The following is a 16,955-nucleotide window of genomic DNA, read 5'->3' as shown; positions in this document are numbered from 1 at the left end:
GAAGAAAAAAAGAGAAGAAATAGATATATAATAAAATTTTACATCTAGCGTAATTATTTCAAAGAAGAAAAGAATAGTTTTTCAGAAAAAAAAAGAAGAAATAGATAAATACCGAATTCTGACTTCCACCAACTCCGAACCTGTCAAACGAAATTTTGGAAATGTTTTATTTCTTTTCCCAACATATATTTAAATTTCAATTAATTGGTTTGACTTTATTTTCGTTCGTACACTCAGATACGTATTTGCAAAAAATAGAGCTTCGCTTCGGCTTCGGCAGTTGTTGACTCTGAGTACCGGCCATTTCTCTTCTTTTCATATGCACACATCGAACTAGGAACTTGCTCTCAAACTGTGCCCATTCTTCTCCACTAGGATGGCCTGGGAAGCCTCTCAAACTGATCCACAACTAGTTGTCCACCAGCCACCACCGCTGGCGGCGGAGGAGACAGAATTGCCACTACCGCAAAAACCGGAATCTGCTGCCGAGAAACAGCTGGAGTCGGTGGATAAAGAGACTCTCACTCCTTTCCCTGTTGAAGAAAAGCTGAAGGAGGCCATTATGGTGACAGAAAAGAGCACCCCACTAGATCCGTCGTCTCTGGAACCGCCGCTTGCGGGGGAGTGTGTTTCTCTCACACTAACGGAAACTGATTCCGCATTCCCGGAGTCTCGGACGCTAGTTTCTGCTTTAGAAGCGCAACCTCAGAAATCTGAACCTTCCAAAACTCTATCCAAAGAAGCTGCACAGTCCGAAGATGAGAAACCGATTGGAAAGGAAATGGTCCCTGTGGCTTTGGGTTCTTTCAAGGAAGAATGCAACAAGCCTACAGATCTCTCGCATTTCGAGCGCAGAACACTTGAAGAGTTCAAATATAATGTACAAGAAGTTCTTAAAGTTGGTCTTTTTTCCTCGGATACTCCGACTGCGCCTGAAGAAGTGTACATTTGGGGTGTGCCCTTGTTGAAAGATGAACGGAGTGACGTGATTTTGCTCAAGTTTCTACGAGCCCGCGACTTTAAAGTTCAAGAATCATTCGACATGTTGAAGAACACGATAAAATGGCGAAAGGAGTTTAACGTTGACGAATTAGCGGAGGAGGATTTGGGTGATGATCTTGAAAAGGTTGTCTTTATGCAGGGACACGATAAAAAAGGACACCCGGTGTGTTATAATGTTTATGGGGAATTTCAGGATAAAGAGTTGTATTTCAATACGTTTGCTGATGAGGAAAAAAGAATGAAGTTTTTGAGGTGGAGAATTCAGTTTCTTGAAAGAAGTATTAGGAGATTGGACTTTAATCCTGGCGGGATCAATACGATTTTTCAAGTTAGTGATCTCAAGAATTCTCCCGGACTGGGGAAAAGGGAGCTTCACATTGCGACAAAGCAGGCTTTGCAGATACTTCAGGATAATTATCCTGAATTTGTGGCAAAGCAGGTATTGATTTCATTGATATATTTACTGTATTTATTTATTATGGGTTTTGCCTTTGGTGCAATTCTGAGAAATCACGAGACCATGAAGTGATACAACTGCGATCTGAAATCAATAGATACTGTTCTTCGGATTGTATCATAACTTTGGTCTCTATCGAACTCTGTGTGTTACGGAAAATGCGTCCTATTGCACTAACATACTCGGTATTTAGACCATAACATCAAATGGTTCTTTGCTATATATAAGGGAGCACATGTGTTGATTCTTTTGTCGGTAGTTCATCAGTGTAGATATTGGATAAGAAACCTTGGAATATAACGTTGATACTTTATCAGTTTGTGTGAGGGTTGATATTGGATAAATTTATGAAGCCGGTAGTTGCTATATCTGCCTATGCTCAGGTTTTGGTTTGATGATGACTTGTGTTTCCATGTAGGCATATTTAAAGGAATCTTGATACCCCTGTGTGAGTGTGGAATAATCCTTTCTTGCTTTTAGGTGTTCATCAATGTCCCTTGGTGGTACTTGGCGTTCTACACAATGATCAGCCCTTTCCTGACTCAGAGGACCAAAAGTAAATTTATGTTTTCTGGATCAACAAAGACTGTCGAAACTCTTTGCAAGTGCGAGAAGTTTTATACATGAATATCTGTCACTGTGATTTTTAGAGCAGTATGTATGATTAACCTGGTAATTGATTTGTGCAACAGGTATATATCGCCGGAGCAAGTGCCGACTCGATATGGTGGCCTTCATGTGGATTTCTGCGAATGCAACCCTGAGTTCACTGTCGATGATCCAGCCACAGAGATCACTGTGAAACCTATGACTAAGCAAACTGTGGAAATCATAGTAAATGAGGTCTGGTTAACGCTGTCGTGAAGCTGTAACTGTCACTATTGATAGATATTTAGAGTAAAAGATTAGCAGTTTCCTTTGTGTGATTGGGTTTCTTATTTACCTGCAGAAATGCACTCTTGTTTGGGAGCTTCGTGTAGTGGGCTGGGACGTGAGCTACTGTGCCGAGTATATACCAAATACAGAACGTAGAAGATACACGGTGATCATACAGAAGACCAGGAAGATGGCTCCAACTGATGAACCGGTTGTGTCTGACAATTTCAGTGTTTCTGAGCTCGGTAAGATATTACTCATCATTGACAATCCCACTGCCAAGAAGAAGAAGCTTTTTTACAGGTTCAAAGTTGCGCCCTATGTTGACTGATGTAACAGGGCCAGGAAGCTCTAGTTTTCGAGTAAACTCCTTGCTCATCTACCATTTTTTGAACGCTTGGATTTACTTCTCTCAGTGATAAACAATGTTTTCTGATTGATGGTTTGTATCTGTTTTGCGGTCATTTTCACCCTCGTCAATTATCATTTTCTAAGTGGAAGCAGAAATACACTTGCTATTGTGTTTGAAAGCCCTCCGGAAATCAAAATATTGTGGTTAAAGGGCCTGTCGAGAAACATCTTTGGGGCTGCTGGTAAATATGTTGAAGATGTGCATGTTCCATTATAGAACATTTTCCCCTTAGTTTGGTTATTTTTGCTGTATTCTCTGCCTTGCATGGTTTTGTAGCTCAATGACAACAATAAACATGTATTTTACGTGATGGGAATATGTTTCTTTTTATTTTCTGTTTGATAAGCATATATATTTGTATCATTGGAAATCCATTTCGATGATATGTATTGAATTTCAACTCATTCGGTATTTGTTGTGTGTGTGTGTGTGTGTAAATTCCAGTATGCAACCTATTTCATCATGCTCTTGTTTATTCCTTGATGTATTCTTTGAATCCCTTAACCTGTCAACCGCTCAATCTTCTTCGTTTTTTAAGCAAATTATCAATTTCAATGGTTAAAATAATGACATTAGGTTTAGTTTGGTGGTCTATCATCTAATCTTGAATGCAAGGTTCTAAAAGGCGTGAAGCGCCCCGAAGCGCGGATGTCGAGCTCCAAGCTTTTCAAGCTTAAGCGAGATTAGCACAGGCTTAAGCGTGAAAAAGCGTTTTTTATATTCAGTGTAATTGTAATTATCTCAAACCAATAATTAGATAAAATAATACTTAAATATGATAAATTTTATGTCTGATGCATTAATTCTCATATTTATAAAATCATAAAATATCAAAATTACAATCTTAATTTGTTTTTGCAACTAAAACACATTAAAAATGTTAAATATTTGTCAAATCATTATCAGACATGCTTAATCATAATTAAAATTAAAAAATAAACATCTAAATTATAAACCTAATTTATTATTTTAAAATAAAAAAACATACCTTCAAAATAAAAAAATTAATAGATGCGATCAATTGTAGTTAAGCACGCTTAATCAAACACCTTAATTATGCTTAATTCGGTCAAACTACAGTTTGACCGCTTTTTTCCGCTTTCTCCGAAGCGGGGCGTTTTCGCCAAGCTTCAAGCTTAAGCGAGCTTAAGCGGAGCTTAAGCGAGCTTTTTAGAACACTGCTTGAATGTGACCTATTATGACAGGAAACTCTTTCTTTCTATTTGACATTTGTGTCCAAACATGACTAGCTTTCATTTCTCTGTCTTTGTTAATCAATAATAGGCTCTGTTGATGCGACACCCCCACAAATTTCTGTTGTAACTACACTATTTGTAAAGTGGTGGCAAGATCATTCTAAGCTAACACATGGAGTGCTACTATCTTGTATTTATGTATAAGATTTTCGCATAAACATCTTAATTCAAAACAAACAATGTGAGGCATATCATTATTATTTTGTTTTGAATTGAGATGTTCGCTCGAACATTTTATGCAAAATATTACTCTCGCTGTAACACGGACCAAACCGTGATTACAAATGTTAAGTGGTTGCAAATATATTCCATTATGCGTGGTCGTTATCGGATCATTTTATGATCTTTGGGTTTCACTCGTCAATTCTTTTTTCTCCAAAATTCCACGTGTCCGGTAAAAGTTCACTTGTCAATAATGGTGCATGAGATCTATGTATAGGTAGCAACATGTGCTGTTTCGATTAAGGCACATGACAATTAATGAGTTAATCCCCTCCCATGTTGCCATTGTGTTTATTGAACTCCGATCCTGCAATTTTTGTTGCTAAAATGAATTGAACCGGTGTTCGACAGTTCTGTATATGTAATTTGACATTAAAGTCTTGTTTCCAATGATGGTGTCATACTGCCGCTATAGTTTTATGACACTGCAAATTTTGCAGCTGGAATATTTAATGCAATACGCTGTTTTTAATGAACCGAATACCGGCCTAGGGATAGATAGCTAGATGGACACAAACAGGACAGGACCACCGACATTGAATTCTTGTGATCGATGGAATCTGCCGAAACACATTGGTGCCATTGAAGTGTCGGAGTCAAGACCAGAAGATGTGGAGAGGCTTTTGGGAAACAAGGCAGCAAAAACATGTGAACAAACTACAACATATGAAAATTGAACTCAGCCTCACATTGCACATGGACTGTCAGGACATAGGCATGCTATAATTTTGATCTAAAAGCCGTATTCATTCACCTTCTCTGTATTTATATTAAGTGTCAAAATGTCGTTTATGATTTTAGTGTCACCAATGTCCGAACTTTTGCTTCTATTACAAGTTGGTTTCTACTTTCTTTCTTTCTTTTTCTTCCCCATGAGTGGGCCTCTCTATTCGTACATATCTAAGTTGCATTCCATTGTAAAATGAAATATATTAATATGAATTCGAGCGATGAATCATTATCCCCAACCCCTTTAAAACTTTTGAAAACACAATCATTCTCGTGTTAATCATAATTATAAGTTCGTGCTTGACTTTGGCTTGGTTGTTATTGCCAACCATGTTTGGTCTCTTTATCACTACCAAATAATATTATTTAACCACGAGGAATCCGAGGGGCAATCATTGACATTGGAGGGTACATTGAATTCAGATTATATTTAAGAAAACATGCGACCGTTTCATTTGGAGAATATATATTTTTTTGTTATTGTTGGCGTTCACTGAAAAAATGAGGCCTGAGCAACAATTAGAAAAATCGTCGCTAATTTTAATAGTTATTTTTCTAAAACCGTCACAATTTCGAATTGTCCACAAATTTAATAATACAATAGGCAAATTGCCACGATTTTTTGAAACTGTGGTAATATTATTTAAACACCGTTTCGCCCTTTGGATTTTTGCTCATGGGAAGTGCTTGACAAAGGACAGACAGCCCTATATCCTAAACAAGTCTTGTGGTCTTTGTAGTACTGTAAATGAAACTGCACAGCATGTTTTCTTTGAGTGTACAGCTTCTACACAGTTTTGGGTTAGATTGTGGGAGTGGTTGAAAGTTCAGTGTATGGCGCTTTCTATGACAGGTTTACTTCGTCTTCTCCGCAGGATATTCAGAGGTACTACCATGCGTGCACGGAGGTGCCACTCGGGGATAGCTGCATTGGTTTACCACATTTGGAGTCCTCGTAACAGGGCACTTTTTGACGGTGAGAGACCGGATGTGGAAGCTATCTTTCGGAAGATTTTGATTCATGTTCATCGAACGCTGGCTGCTGGATGATGTTCATATTTTGTCTCCCAGTATTTGGATTTCATTTTTGGGATGTATCTATTTTTGAAATAACCATTTTCTTCAATTATGGTTTTCGAACACTGATTATGTGATCCCTGGGTATACCCAGCGTATTTTGTATTCTCTTTATTTACCATCTATGATATGTGTTAATATCAAAAAAATAAAATAAAATATCGTTATGTTTAGCAATGGTTTGAATAACATTGTTAGGTCGGTTAGGGGGATCATCGTTGAGCTACAATAGCTCGGTTCTTGAAATATTGAACACCGACGAATTAAATCGAGTTTGGTTAAAAACCAAGCGGAAAACACTCGAAATAATCCTTCGTAGAAACCGAATAAATATTTTGTAAACCATTTAAAATATATGAAAGTTGAATGAGTAAAAATATTTTAGTTGAAGCATTTTATCAAACACTTGATATGCAATATTTTGGTATTTGAAGAACACATAAAATGCTTCAACAATGCATCATTTAAGCACTATAAAAATGATAATTAAATGCAATAAACAAATAGACACGAATTTGTTTATGGATGTTCGGAGATTTCAAACACTCCTACGTCACCCCTTCTTCCCCTTGGGAAGGATCCACTAGAAGACTTTGATTTATACAACACCTTGTACAAACCCATTCGACTAGGACTTACTCCACTGCCTAAACTGAACTCCTAGCACTCAAGATTGTAGGCAACACCTCACAATCAGCATATTGTTTGATGTCTCATATGCAAAGACTACATACACAAGTTTTACGTCTTTGTGCAAGACTCACTCAACTAATCTTTGAAGTTCAACTCTCTTGTATATGTGTGAGTGATTGTGTGTGAGGAATTTATCAGTTACAATTACATCTCAAATGTATCCTCACACAAGGGCTTGTGCTCTCAACTAGCTGATTTTTTCATGCTAACTGCCCATGCTTTAAATCCACTTCAAAGCCCTTGTTTGATCTTCAAGATGTTGTATTTATAGGCTCCAACACTGATATATACGTTAGACACAATAATATGACCGTTTGAAAAGTTTCTGTACTGTTTCTGGAATTGCAACGGTCAAATTCAGCTTGCTGGTCATTTTCCCGACTCGTCAACTCTGGTCAACTCAACTGGTCAGCAGCTGGTTCAGTTCAGTTGGTCAGCAGCTGGTTCAGTTGCAGCTGGTGTGCTGAAATCAGCCTAGCTGATTTCAGTTTGTGCAGAACCAGTAGTTTTATCGTCATTTATCAGCATCGTAAGCTTCGATTCAGGCTTTGACTTCTAAGAATGATTTGTAGATCTTTGTCTTATCTTTCCAACGCATATTGAATCGCTTCGTTTCAATAACCGAGCTGAGAGATATGAGCAAAATACCGCAGCTGCTCAAACCCAACTGATTGCTGTTTTCGTGTGATCAGTTCGGTAATTGAGCGATCAGTTAGACCATGATAACATCCGATTTGGCCCAACTGACGTGAAATACGACTTGTTCCAAATTGAGTTTTCTGATCAGTCCATTTGGCGGATTGTCATTTGAATCATCCAGCTGGGAGATATCATCAAAACACCGAAACTCGCTAGAAATTCAATTTGTGCAAAATTCAGTTTCAGCTTGCTTCTTGAGTTTGCAACTTCACACTTGAGTAAATATGTTAAAAACACAATAACAAGTTTTGTTAACATCAAAATCAAGATTGCGAACATGAAATGTTACAACAAACATCTTCGTTATTTTTAGCGATGGTTCAGAAAACCTTCGCTACTACTTATAATCCATCATAATATATACTGTTTTCTTGTAATTTAGATAGACAAGATGAATAAGATTATGATTTGAGATAATTTGGGATGGCTAAATTTTGTTAAAATAATATCTAAAAAAATGAAAATTTGGGCATAAGAATAAAACTCTTGTATACATTTTCCATCATTTTTTTAAAAAAATTAATTATTATTATTATTATTATTTTTATTTTGCATTTTTGCGTGCAAATGCAGCATCTAAAGAAAGAAGAAGCATACATCGTTATGGTCCGAATTTACAGGGAATTATTGTACTTTCTCGAAACAGACAAGTGATCCGTATGGTCATTTAATTTAATAATTTCTCAATAAAAATATTCGAAAAGTTTTTTTCACGCCTTAGAAAAAATTTGAAAACCAAAATAAACTTGCTGTCGTTAACCTTATTGGTGGGGTCTCTTTCTGCAATGTGTTATTTTCTGTGCTGGAAGTTGAGCACCTGACCCCGATAATTAATGATGAACAGACAGTGATAAACTAAGACTCTTTTTGTTAATAATAATAATAAAGTTGGTGTGTCATTTTAAGAACTCAACTTCAAAGACAAAAATGATACTTATTATTACATATAAAAAGTGGGAATTGCAAAAGACACAGCCAGCTAGCTTAGCAGGTTATTTTAAAAACGAAGCTTTATCTTCTTTCTAGAAGGTAGCTTTTCTTTTCTTTTCACAAATCCACTAGTTTTTTTCCACTGTGTTTTGTTCTCCCTCATATTTTCTTCTTCAAATCAAATTAATATAATACTGTTTTTTATTTGAGAAATGTTCGAACATTTAAATACATAATCATGAATTCTGTTACAATATTTTCTGGAGCAAATTATGCCGACGATTCTGTCCCCTAATTACTGTGCATGTGATATGGACCAATAATAATACCAATTGCCTTCTCACTGATTTATTGCTCTACGTAACCTCCTAACCTGCCAACTCCACTGGTTTTGGCAAATATCCAAATATGCCTGCATTGTCATTCACACACCTAGTCATTAAGGATATAAACGAGCACGTTTATAAATATTTTAAGTTAGATTCGAAAAATATTATATTTGTATTTGATCTTATCGAACGCAAAAATTTGTGTGAGACGGTTTCACGGATCGTATTCGTGAGACGGATCTCTTATTTAGGTCATCCATGAAATACTTTTTCTGCTAAGAGTATTACTTTTATTGTGAATATGGGTAAGGTTGACCCGTCTCACAGATTAAGATCCGAGAGACGGTCTCACAGATTAAGATCCGTGAGACGGTATCACATGAGATCCACTCCTTATCGAATTCTAATCGAACTCAAATGTGTTCAGATGTTAGATAGTTTAACAACCATTCTGAAACTTTAATATTTTATTAACATAATATAATAATATATTAAATAAATAAATTTCGAACTTTTCAAATACTTAGATAATAATATAAATAATTTACGAATATGTTCGAATCTTTCGAGCCGAACTCAAGCTATAATTCAAATTGAATTCAAGCAAAAAGTTTTAAAATTTTCAAACTTTGAGTTTCGAAACTTTAAATTTTCGTCATATACGACTCGATTTTATTCGTTTACAATCCAACGTACACCCACTCGACAGAATGTCATTTTCCACCATGTAAGGCCAGAAAAAAACGACCTAAAAGAAGAGGCCAAATTTGAGAGTAAGAACAATGAGGGGTGAAGGATCCAATATAGACACACAAGAAAAGAAACTACGAAGCAACACAATAATAGCTGGAAAAATGAAGCATAAAATAGTATATACTACACAAGTTTCTTTCGACGTTTCACACTAAATTTCAAGAAAAAGAAATATGCCACAATGTCACGCTATCCCCATTCCAATGTTATGGATCCATCCTGTTCCCCGAAAATGTTCCACCAAACATATTTAAACAATCAAACAACAAAATTTAATTCAAGGAAGTACAAAAAACAGCAAACAGATATATAAATAAGATAAAAGAATATGTAAATGTAAATAAGGAATTATTTATGCTGCATAAGCATTGTATTCAAGAATTTCATTGAGCTGGCTTGGTCTTGGATCTATAGAGAAGCTTCTTCTTCTTAGAAGTTTGGTTGTCGAATGTGAGCACCACTTTGCCAGGTTCGCCGATTTTGAAGGTGCAGAAAATCGCTTGTTCGTCGGTGGCCGCAATCTTCCTTGGCTTCTGTACGATCCAAGTGTATCCCCCTTCCGCACTTGGGACAAATTCAGCACCGTAGGATATATCCCATCCTACTACTCTCACCTCCCATACCAACGTGCAAGCCTGAAAAATCCCGGAATTCGAGTTAAATGCCACATTTCAGTTTCTTGAGTAGAATTTTATATCAAAGAATAAAGGGAAAAAACTTGCCCACCTCAGTGATGGGAAGTTCAATGGTGTGTTTGAAAGTTGGCTTGATGATCTCCTCGGCTGCCGAATCAGCAATGGTGAATTCTTGATCACCTTCCTTGCTGAGGCCACCATATTGAATGGGTACTTGCTCAGGCGCAATGTATCTGTCACAAAAAAAAAAAAAAATCAACATGATAATTGAACTTGGGATACAATGCAATAATAGATACATCAAAATTGAAGGGAAAATTTAATCAAATGTACTGACTTGAAAAGAGTCTCGGCAGTCTTGGTAGGGCCTGCGAATACAAACTTGCTCTTCGTTCTTTGGGTTAAGAATGGGCTAATCATCCTATTGTAAGCCACATACCACCATGGAACATTGATAAACACCTACGCAACATCAATAATACACAAATACTTCACTCAGCGCCAGTAATAACATACTACAAACTTTTGACAGAAACCAAATTCACTGGACACGCCCCTTTAAACTATTACACCAATCAAGAGAAATTAACGCATGAATCCAGAACGGGGATAGCTCATATTAGTAGGCCTTGCTGAACAAACACATATCAATGAAAATTTCGATAACACTCCAGAAGGCTAAAAAATGGATTTTGTTGAGAATAATACCTGTTTGGCAACAAATTCGGGATAATTATCCTGGAGCAACTGGAGTGCCTGGTTGGTAGCTTGACGGAGTTCTTTTTTGAAGAGGATGAGCCCAGGGGAATTCTTGAGATCGGTGATTTGAACAAAAGTGCAGGTGCCATCAGGATTAAAATCAAGATTCTTGACATTTTTCTCCAGGAACTGAATATACCACCGGAGGAACTTTGTTCTCTTCTCAGAATCAGCAAAGGTGTTGTTATATAGTTCCTTGTCCTGAAACTCGCCAAAAGCATTGTAACAAACAGGGTGCCCCTCTTTATCCACTCCATGGATATACACAACTTTTTCAAGACCCTCGCCAACTCCTCCTTCTAACAGGTCGTCAATTCTAAACTCTTTCCTCCATGCCACCACATTTTTTAGCATGGAAAAGGCTTCCTTTACTTTGAAATCCCTCGCCCTCAAGAACTTGAGGAGAATCACGTCGCTCCTCTCATCGGCAAGAAGGGAGACACCCCATATGGAAACCTCCTCCGGAGTTAAGGGGGCTTTCTCTTCCTCTTCCTTAGGCTTATGATCTTCCGTCGGGGTGGCGGCAGGCTCCTCACATGGGGGTGGAGCGGGGGCGGTGACCTCATGAATTATGGTCTCTTTAATCTCTTCGGTAACAGCTTCCGCTTTTTCTTCAACCTTTTCAACGGTTGATGGCTTTGGAGCCGGTGGTGGGGAACCTTTTTCTTCAACCTTCTTCTCCACGACTTCTTCTTTCACGGGCTCCGTCGCTGGCGGCGGCGGCGCGACATCAGCAAGTGCCTCTGTTGCTTCCGTTTTTTCTTCAGTTTTTGGTGGCACTTCCACTGCTTTCTCCTCGGTCTTGGGCTCTTCTTTCTTTTCTTCAGGTTTTGCTGCTTCTTTCTTCTCTTCAGCTTTAGGCTCCTCCTCCTTGGCCGGGTCCTGAGGAGGAGGAGGTGGAGCGGTAAATTCATGCTTAGCAAGTGCCTCCCGAATCAACAGTTTGAATTCCTCCAAGGCCTTCTTTTCTGGATCCACGAGATCATCCACCTTGTTGCTTTCTTCTTTAAATGAGACAGACTCAGCAACCTTTCCCTGGCCACAAACTTCATCTTTCTCCTTCTCGCCTTCCACCACCTCTTCAGGCGCCGGCCTTCTCCACCTTCTCCAACTCAGGCTCCGGCTGTGGCGGGTCTTTCTCTACAAAGGTGGTCGCGGGCTTCTCGACCACCGGAACATCACATACCACGACCTCTTCAGCAACAGACGGGCCCTCAGCAGTCGTTTTCTTGGTTTCCTCAGCCATATTGAAAATTCAAGAAAACAACAAATTAAGCTCTCCCTGAAACACAGAAACAAAGAATTCAAAGCTTTGTACCACAAAGCAAGATGGTTTTATAGAGAAAAATGAGTGGGCGATTATATGCTAAACGGGGTGTGGAGAGTAACAGTCTGTCAAAGACTGGAAATTTGCCAGCTCGTTTGTAATGGGGTCCAACTCCAACACAACAGGACTCCTCTTTCTTCGACCAAAATTGCCAAACTTCATTCCTCACCGAAAATTATAATAATTTCAATTTGCTCAATAAAATTTCCTGCAATACATTTTTGTATAATAACAATCTGGCATAATATTTTTTCCTATTATTGTCATAGTTGGATGCCATTAATTCTTTTCCCCTTTTGAGGTTTGAAATTGTAAATATTACCGATATTTTTTAAATATAGATATATATTGACAGATGTACATTTAAAATCTGAGATATTTCATCAATACATATATGATATTTTTCTGAAATACACACACAAGCTATTGACAAAAATTTGTGTGGGACGATCTCACGGGTTGTATTTTGTGAGATGGATCTTTTATTTGGGTCATCCATGAAAAAATATTACTTTTTAGAGTGAGTCTCATGTAAGACCGTCTCACGGATCATAATCTGTGAGACGGGTCAATCATACTCATATTCACAATAAAAAGTAATTGTTTTAGCATAAAAAGTAATACTTTTCATGGATGACCTAAATAAAATATTCGTCTCACAAATACTACCCGTGAGACTGTCTCACACAAGTTTTTGCCTTCTTTTTATGCTAAGGCATAGTTTGATACATAAGATAGGATAACTAAGGGATATATAGTATAAGGATAAATCAAGGATAAATATAATGATAAGATAATATGTTGAATGTTTTGTATGATTTTAACATGAGTGATTAAATTTATATATTGTATTGTAATGACAAAATTAACCCTACTATAAAAACTTATATTTCATTCTTATCAAGATCTTGTAATTGCATGTCTCAATTCTTAAATTATGCTATATAATATATAATACACACACACATGTATATGCGTGTGTGTATATATATGTATCTATATATTTGTATATATATATGTATTTAATAAATATTTAAAATTAACGGAAATGATTTAAAATATTTAAACAAAGAGAGACCAAACAAGAAAGCCAAATTAAAACCATCGCATATTAAAAAAAATAAAACCAAAGTGAAGTATATATGCGTGTGTGTGTATTTTTGTGTGTATATATATGTATCTATATATTTGTATATATGTATATATTTAATAAACATTTAAAATTAACTGAAATGATTTAAAATATTTAAACAAAGAGATATCAAACAAGAAAGCCAAATTATGGGTTGTTGCCGATGGAAAATTTGGAGGCTAATAATGTCATTTCATATTATTTATTCTTTTATCATGGAGATATCACTAACTTTTGGTAGGATGTCTTCTCCATGATGGACCACCAATATCACGGGCCCATTTAATTTTTGTGGACTTTTAAAAAGTGAACCAAACATAGGTTGAAGAGTGATAAATTATTAATCACTTAGTAATCAAACACACCAAACTATGCCTAAGAGTATTATTTTTTATTGTGAATATCGGTAGGATTGACCCGTCTCACAGATAAAAATTTGTAAGACCGTCTCACAAGAGACCTGCTCCAAACTATTAACATCTTATAATCCTTCAAACCCTACTTTTTTTTTTCTTTAAATGTTTTGTGATGGGTTTTCCCATATTGGCTTATGAATGTTATAATTTGGTTCTCTCCAATTTAATTTAATTGTAAATTTCGAAAAAAGAAAAAGAAAAAACTGCCAATCAATAATACTGGCAATCATCGGAATTAATAATAATAATAATAATATGTGAAAGCTTGAAATTTTCTAGAACATTAAACGTAAGTATTAATTAGATAAGGCATGGTAAGAGCCAGCCAATTTCAACACCATGAAGCATCCAATGTAGAAATTCGCTGAGGGAGAAAGTGAAATTCATTGATTTTTAATGCTTAATGATAGGAAAATGTAACATTTAAGATATTTGAGTTGATGAAATAAATAATATTTGACTAATATCTTAAAATTTGTTGTCACCGTCATAATCATAAAATTAAAATAGAGAAAAGTATATAATAATTTGTTGATTATTTATTTATTAGTTTTTTTGTGACACGCTATCAAATGATAATATATTGATTATATTAATAATAATCATACTTGCACACCACACCATGTTTCTTTTCATCGTGGTCACTGTAACGCCGGCTCGTACAAAATTAAAAAAACAGGGGTTATATTGTATTTTTCTATTTTTTAAATAAATATATATATATATACACACACAGGATATGTATGTATAGGTAACGGGTTTCAGTGTGTTTGTGGACCTAGCAATCCCCCGTCTTTCGTGCGCCAAAGTAATCAAAGCTGCTGGCTTACGATATTTCTTCGCTGTCTTTTTTTTTTCTTCTGAAATTTGATTTTTTTTTAAATATAAGCTAAATAAATATTTATAGTTTTTATTTTTTTAAGAAAATAATATTACTTTTATTATTATTTTTTTTAAATGGCCTCGGAACAAGAGTTAGTGTTAAAGGGGCCGACTTGTCAGGATCCGTTGATTCATACTTTAAATTTTTCATCGCACCATAAATAATAATTATATTTTAAAGGTAAGGGAATCCATATTTTATTAAAATACAATGTAAGTTTGTAAACATATGCTATGAATGTAATTGTGTAAAATCATTACATTATAATTGATTTATATATCGAAAAATATAGAGGAAAATGTAAGGAAACATTGTAATAAATTAAATTAAACAACTAAAAAACCGAAAAGGTTTGTATTTAATAAATAGGAGACAATAAATAGAGGATAAATGCGCAGGACGTTGTTCTTGGTAACCCACGGGGTCTATAATTAATATGAACCTTTTTTTTCCTTAGAGTAATATACATGAAGTAATTGAAGGAACATAATAAATCACAAAGTTAATAATAATAATAATAATAATAATAATAATAATAATAATAATAATAAATGAAAAAGGTAGAGGCTCAAATTCATTTAATTTAGCCCGCAGTTTTTACTATTATCCTTTGATACATAAAAATTAACTTACATTTATGTATGTATGTATGTATAGTGATTTTATGAGGGGGAGAGAATGTGAAACTTAGATTTTGAGCGACACCATGATTTGATGCATTTAAAACGGACTCGATAGTGTAAAAATTTTAATTTAAAATTAAATATAATGACAAAAAATATATTTTATTGACTATAATTTTTTTATCATATTTTATTGACTATAATTTTTTTTAAAAAATAAACAGACAGCTGATATTAGTAAGTTCGTAATGAAAAACTCTCATGTTGGACGTAGTAATATGTAAAGCACGTCAATTAAGTAAATCACATTAGAAAAATAATGTGTAATAGACTCATTAACAAAATATGTGACAGATTGGTTACAAATAATATGCATACCCTGCCGATTTAGACAATCTCGGTGAGGGTTTATCGACTATATATAATTTTGTATACTAAGTATAAATATTTTTTTAAAATTTTAATCAAGGAATAAATTTTCTATTATAGTATACTAACTAATACATTATATTGGAAGTACGTAGATTATAAAGCGATCAGCTAATACTTAATATAGAGAAAAAAAAACATGCTAATATTTGAAAATATAATTGAAAGAAAAAATTATAATTTGGCGCCAAAAAAAAGGAAAAACTTCTACGACGGTCTCACTGGTCGTATTTTTTGATACAATCTTTTATTTGAGTCATCCAAAAAAAATATTATTTTGTAAGCTAAGAGTATTACTTTTTATTGTGAATATCAGTAGGGTTGACTCGTCTCACAGATAAAAATTCGTAAGACCGTCTCACAAGAGACCTACTAAGAAAATCAATCCAGTAGAATTGAATCGTCTCACAGATAAAAATTCGTAAGACCATCTCACAAGAGACCTACTAAAAAATCAATCGGAACAGTATTGTTGGGTAATGCGTGAACGTTCTCATTCGGAACATCAACCAAAATCAGGGGACATTGCAGGTGGCATAATTTGCGGTGTAAAAGCTACTGCGCCTGCCCAATTATCCCAAAAATATATATTTAACAATTCAAACATCAATAATGGATATTTTTTTTATTTTAATTTTACGAATATATAATTGATCATGCATTGCGTATAAATTTATGAAATCCGCATTATATAATCTACGCTTAATTTCGTAAATTGATTGCGGATGGGGACGAGGAACTGAATCAAAATAAAATAATAAATCATAATGAATATGAGTGTGACATAAATATTTTAGAAGATAATTTATCAACCCATGTAAGTCATCTATCGATTAGATTAGGTGAGGCTTTAATTGGACTTTGGGGAAAAAAAATAATTTTATTGACATGTAGGCTTATATTAAGAACTTTATAGAATGTGTGATCTCTTTTTATTATGCACCTCATCTTTATCCAATGAAAAAAATAAAATCTTAGGTATCTAAAAAATAATATTTGATTGATGACATATAGCTTATTTGATCAAAATTTCAGACTTTGATTAAAATTTTGAATTCGAGATTTAATTGTAATAACCAACACCAAGTTCATGGAGATGAGGGATTGATTTTTATGGGAAGCTAAAATATGATGTTTTTTTTTAAAAAAATAATAATTTCATTCAAAGAAAACACCAAATTCATGGAATGTATTGAAAGACAAAAACTTGTGTGAGACGATCTCACTGGTCGTATTTTGTGATACATATATCTTATTTGGATCATTTATGGAAAAAAAAATTACTTTTTATTGTGAATATCATAAAGATTCATGAT

The 16,955-nt window shown here is 35.0% G+C and overlaps 1 protein-coding gene and 1 pseudogene across 3 annotated transcripts; one reads left to right on the top strand and one right to left on the bottom strand.

Annotated features, from left to right (window-relative positions):
- The first annotated feature begins 208 nt into the window (after window positions 1-208).
- LOC140816419 (patellin-3-like) lies at window positions 209-4,956 on the top strand. Of its 3 annotated transcripts, none has more exons than XM_073175676.1 (5): window positions 209-1,441; window positions 1,940-2,064; window positions 2,152-2,302; window positions 2,409-2,697; window positions 4,666-4,956. In XM_073175676.1, exons 1-4 carry the CDS (start codon window positions 377-379, stop codon window positions 2,664-2,666), a joined length of 1,599 nt encoding a protein of 532 aa, XP_073031777.1. In that variant the 5' UTR covers window positions 209-376; the 3' UTR covers window positions 2,667-2,697; window positions 4,666-4,956. The 3 variants fall into 3 exon arrangements, with proteins under 3 accessions (XP_073031777.1, XP_073031776.1, XP_073031775.1); XM_073175675.1 differs by lacking the exon at window positions 4,666-4,956 and adding an exon at window positions 2,831-3,151; XM_073175674.1 differs by lacking the exon at window positions 4,666-4,956 and having other exon boundaries at window positions 2,409-3,151.
- Window positions 4,957-9,591: 4,635 nt separating this feature from the next.
- Window positions 9,592-12,380, bottom strand: LOC140816203 (patellin-3-like; annotated as a pseudogene).
- Between the last annotated feature and the right edge of the window lie 4,575 nt (window positions 12,381-16,955).

This window comes from Primulina eburnea, chromosome 16, assembly GCF_022965805.1.
Source record: "Primulina eburnea isolate SZY01 chromosome 16, ASM2296580v1, whole genome shotgun sequence".
Taxonomy (NCBI): domain Eukaryota; kingdom Viridiplantae; phylum Streptophyta; class Magnoliopsida; order Lamiales; family Gesneriaceae; genus Primulina; species Primulina eburnea.
This window is presented reverse-complemented; position numbering and strand designations above follow the sequence as displayed.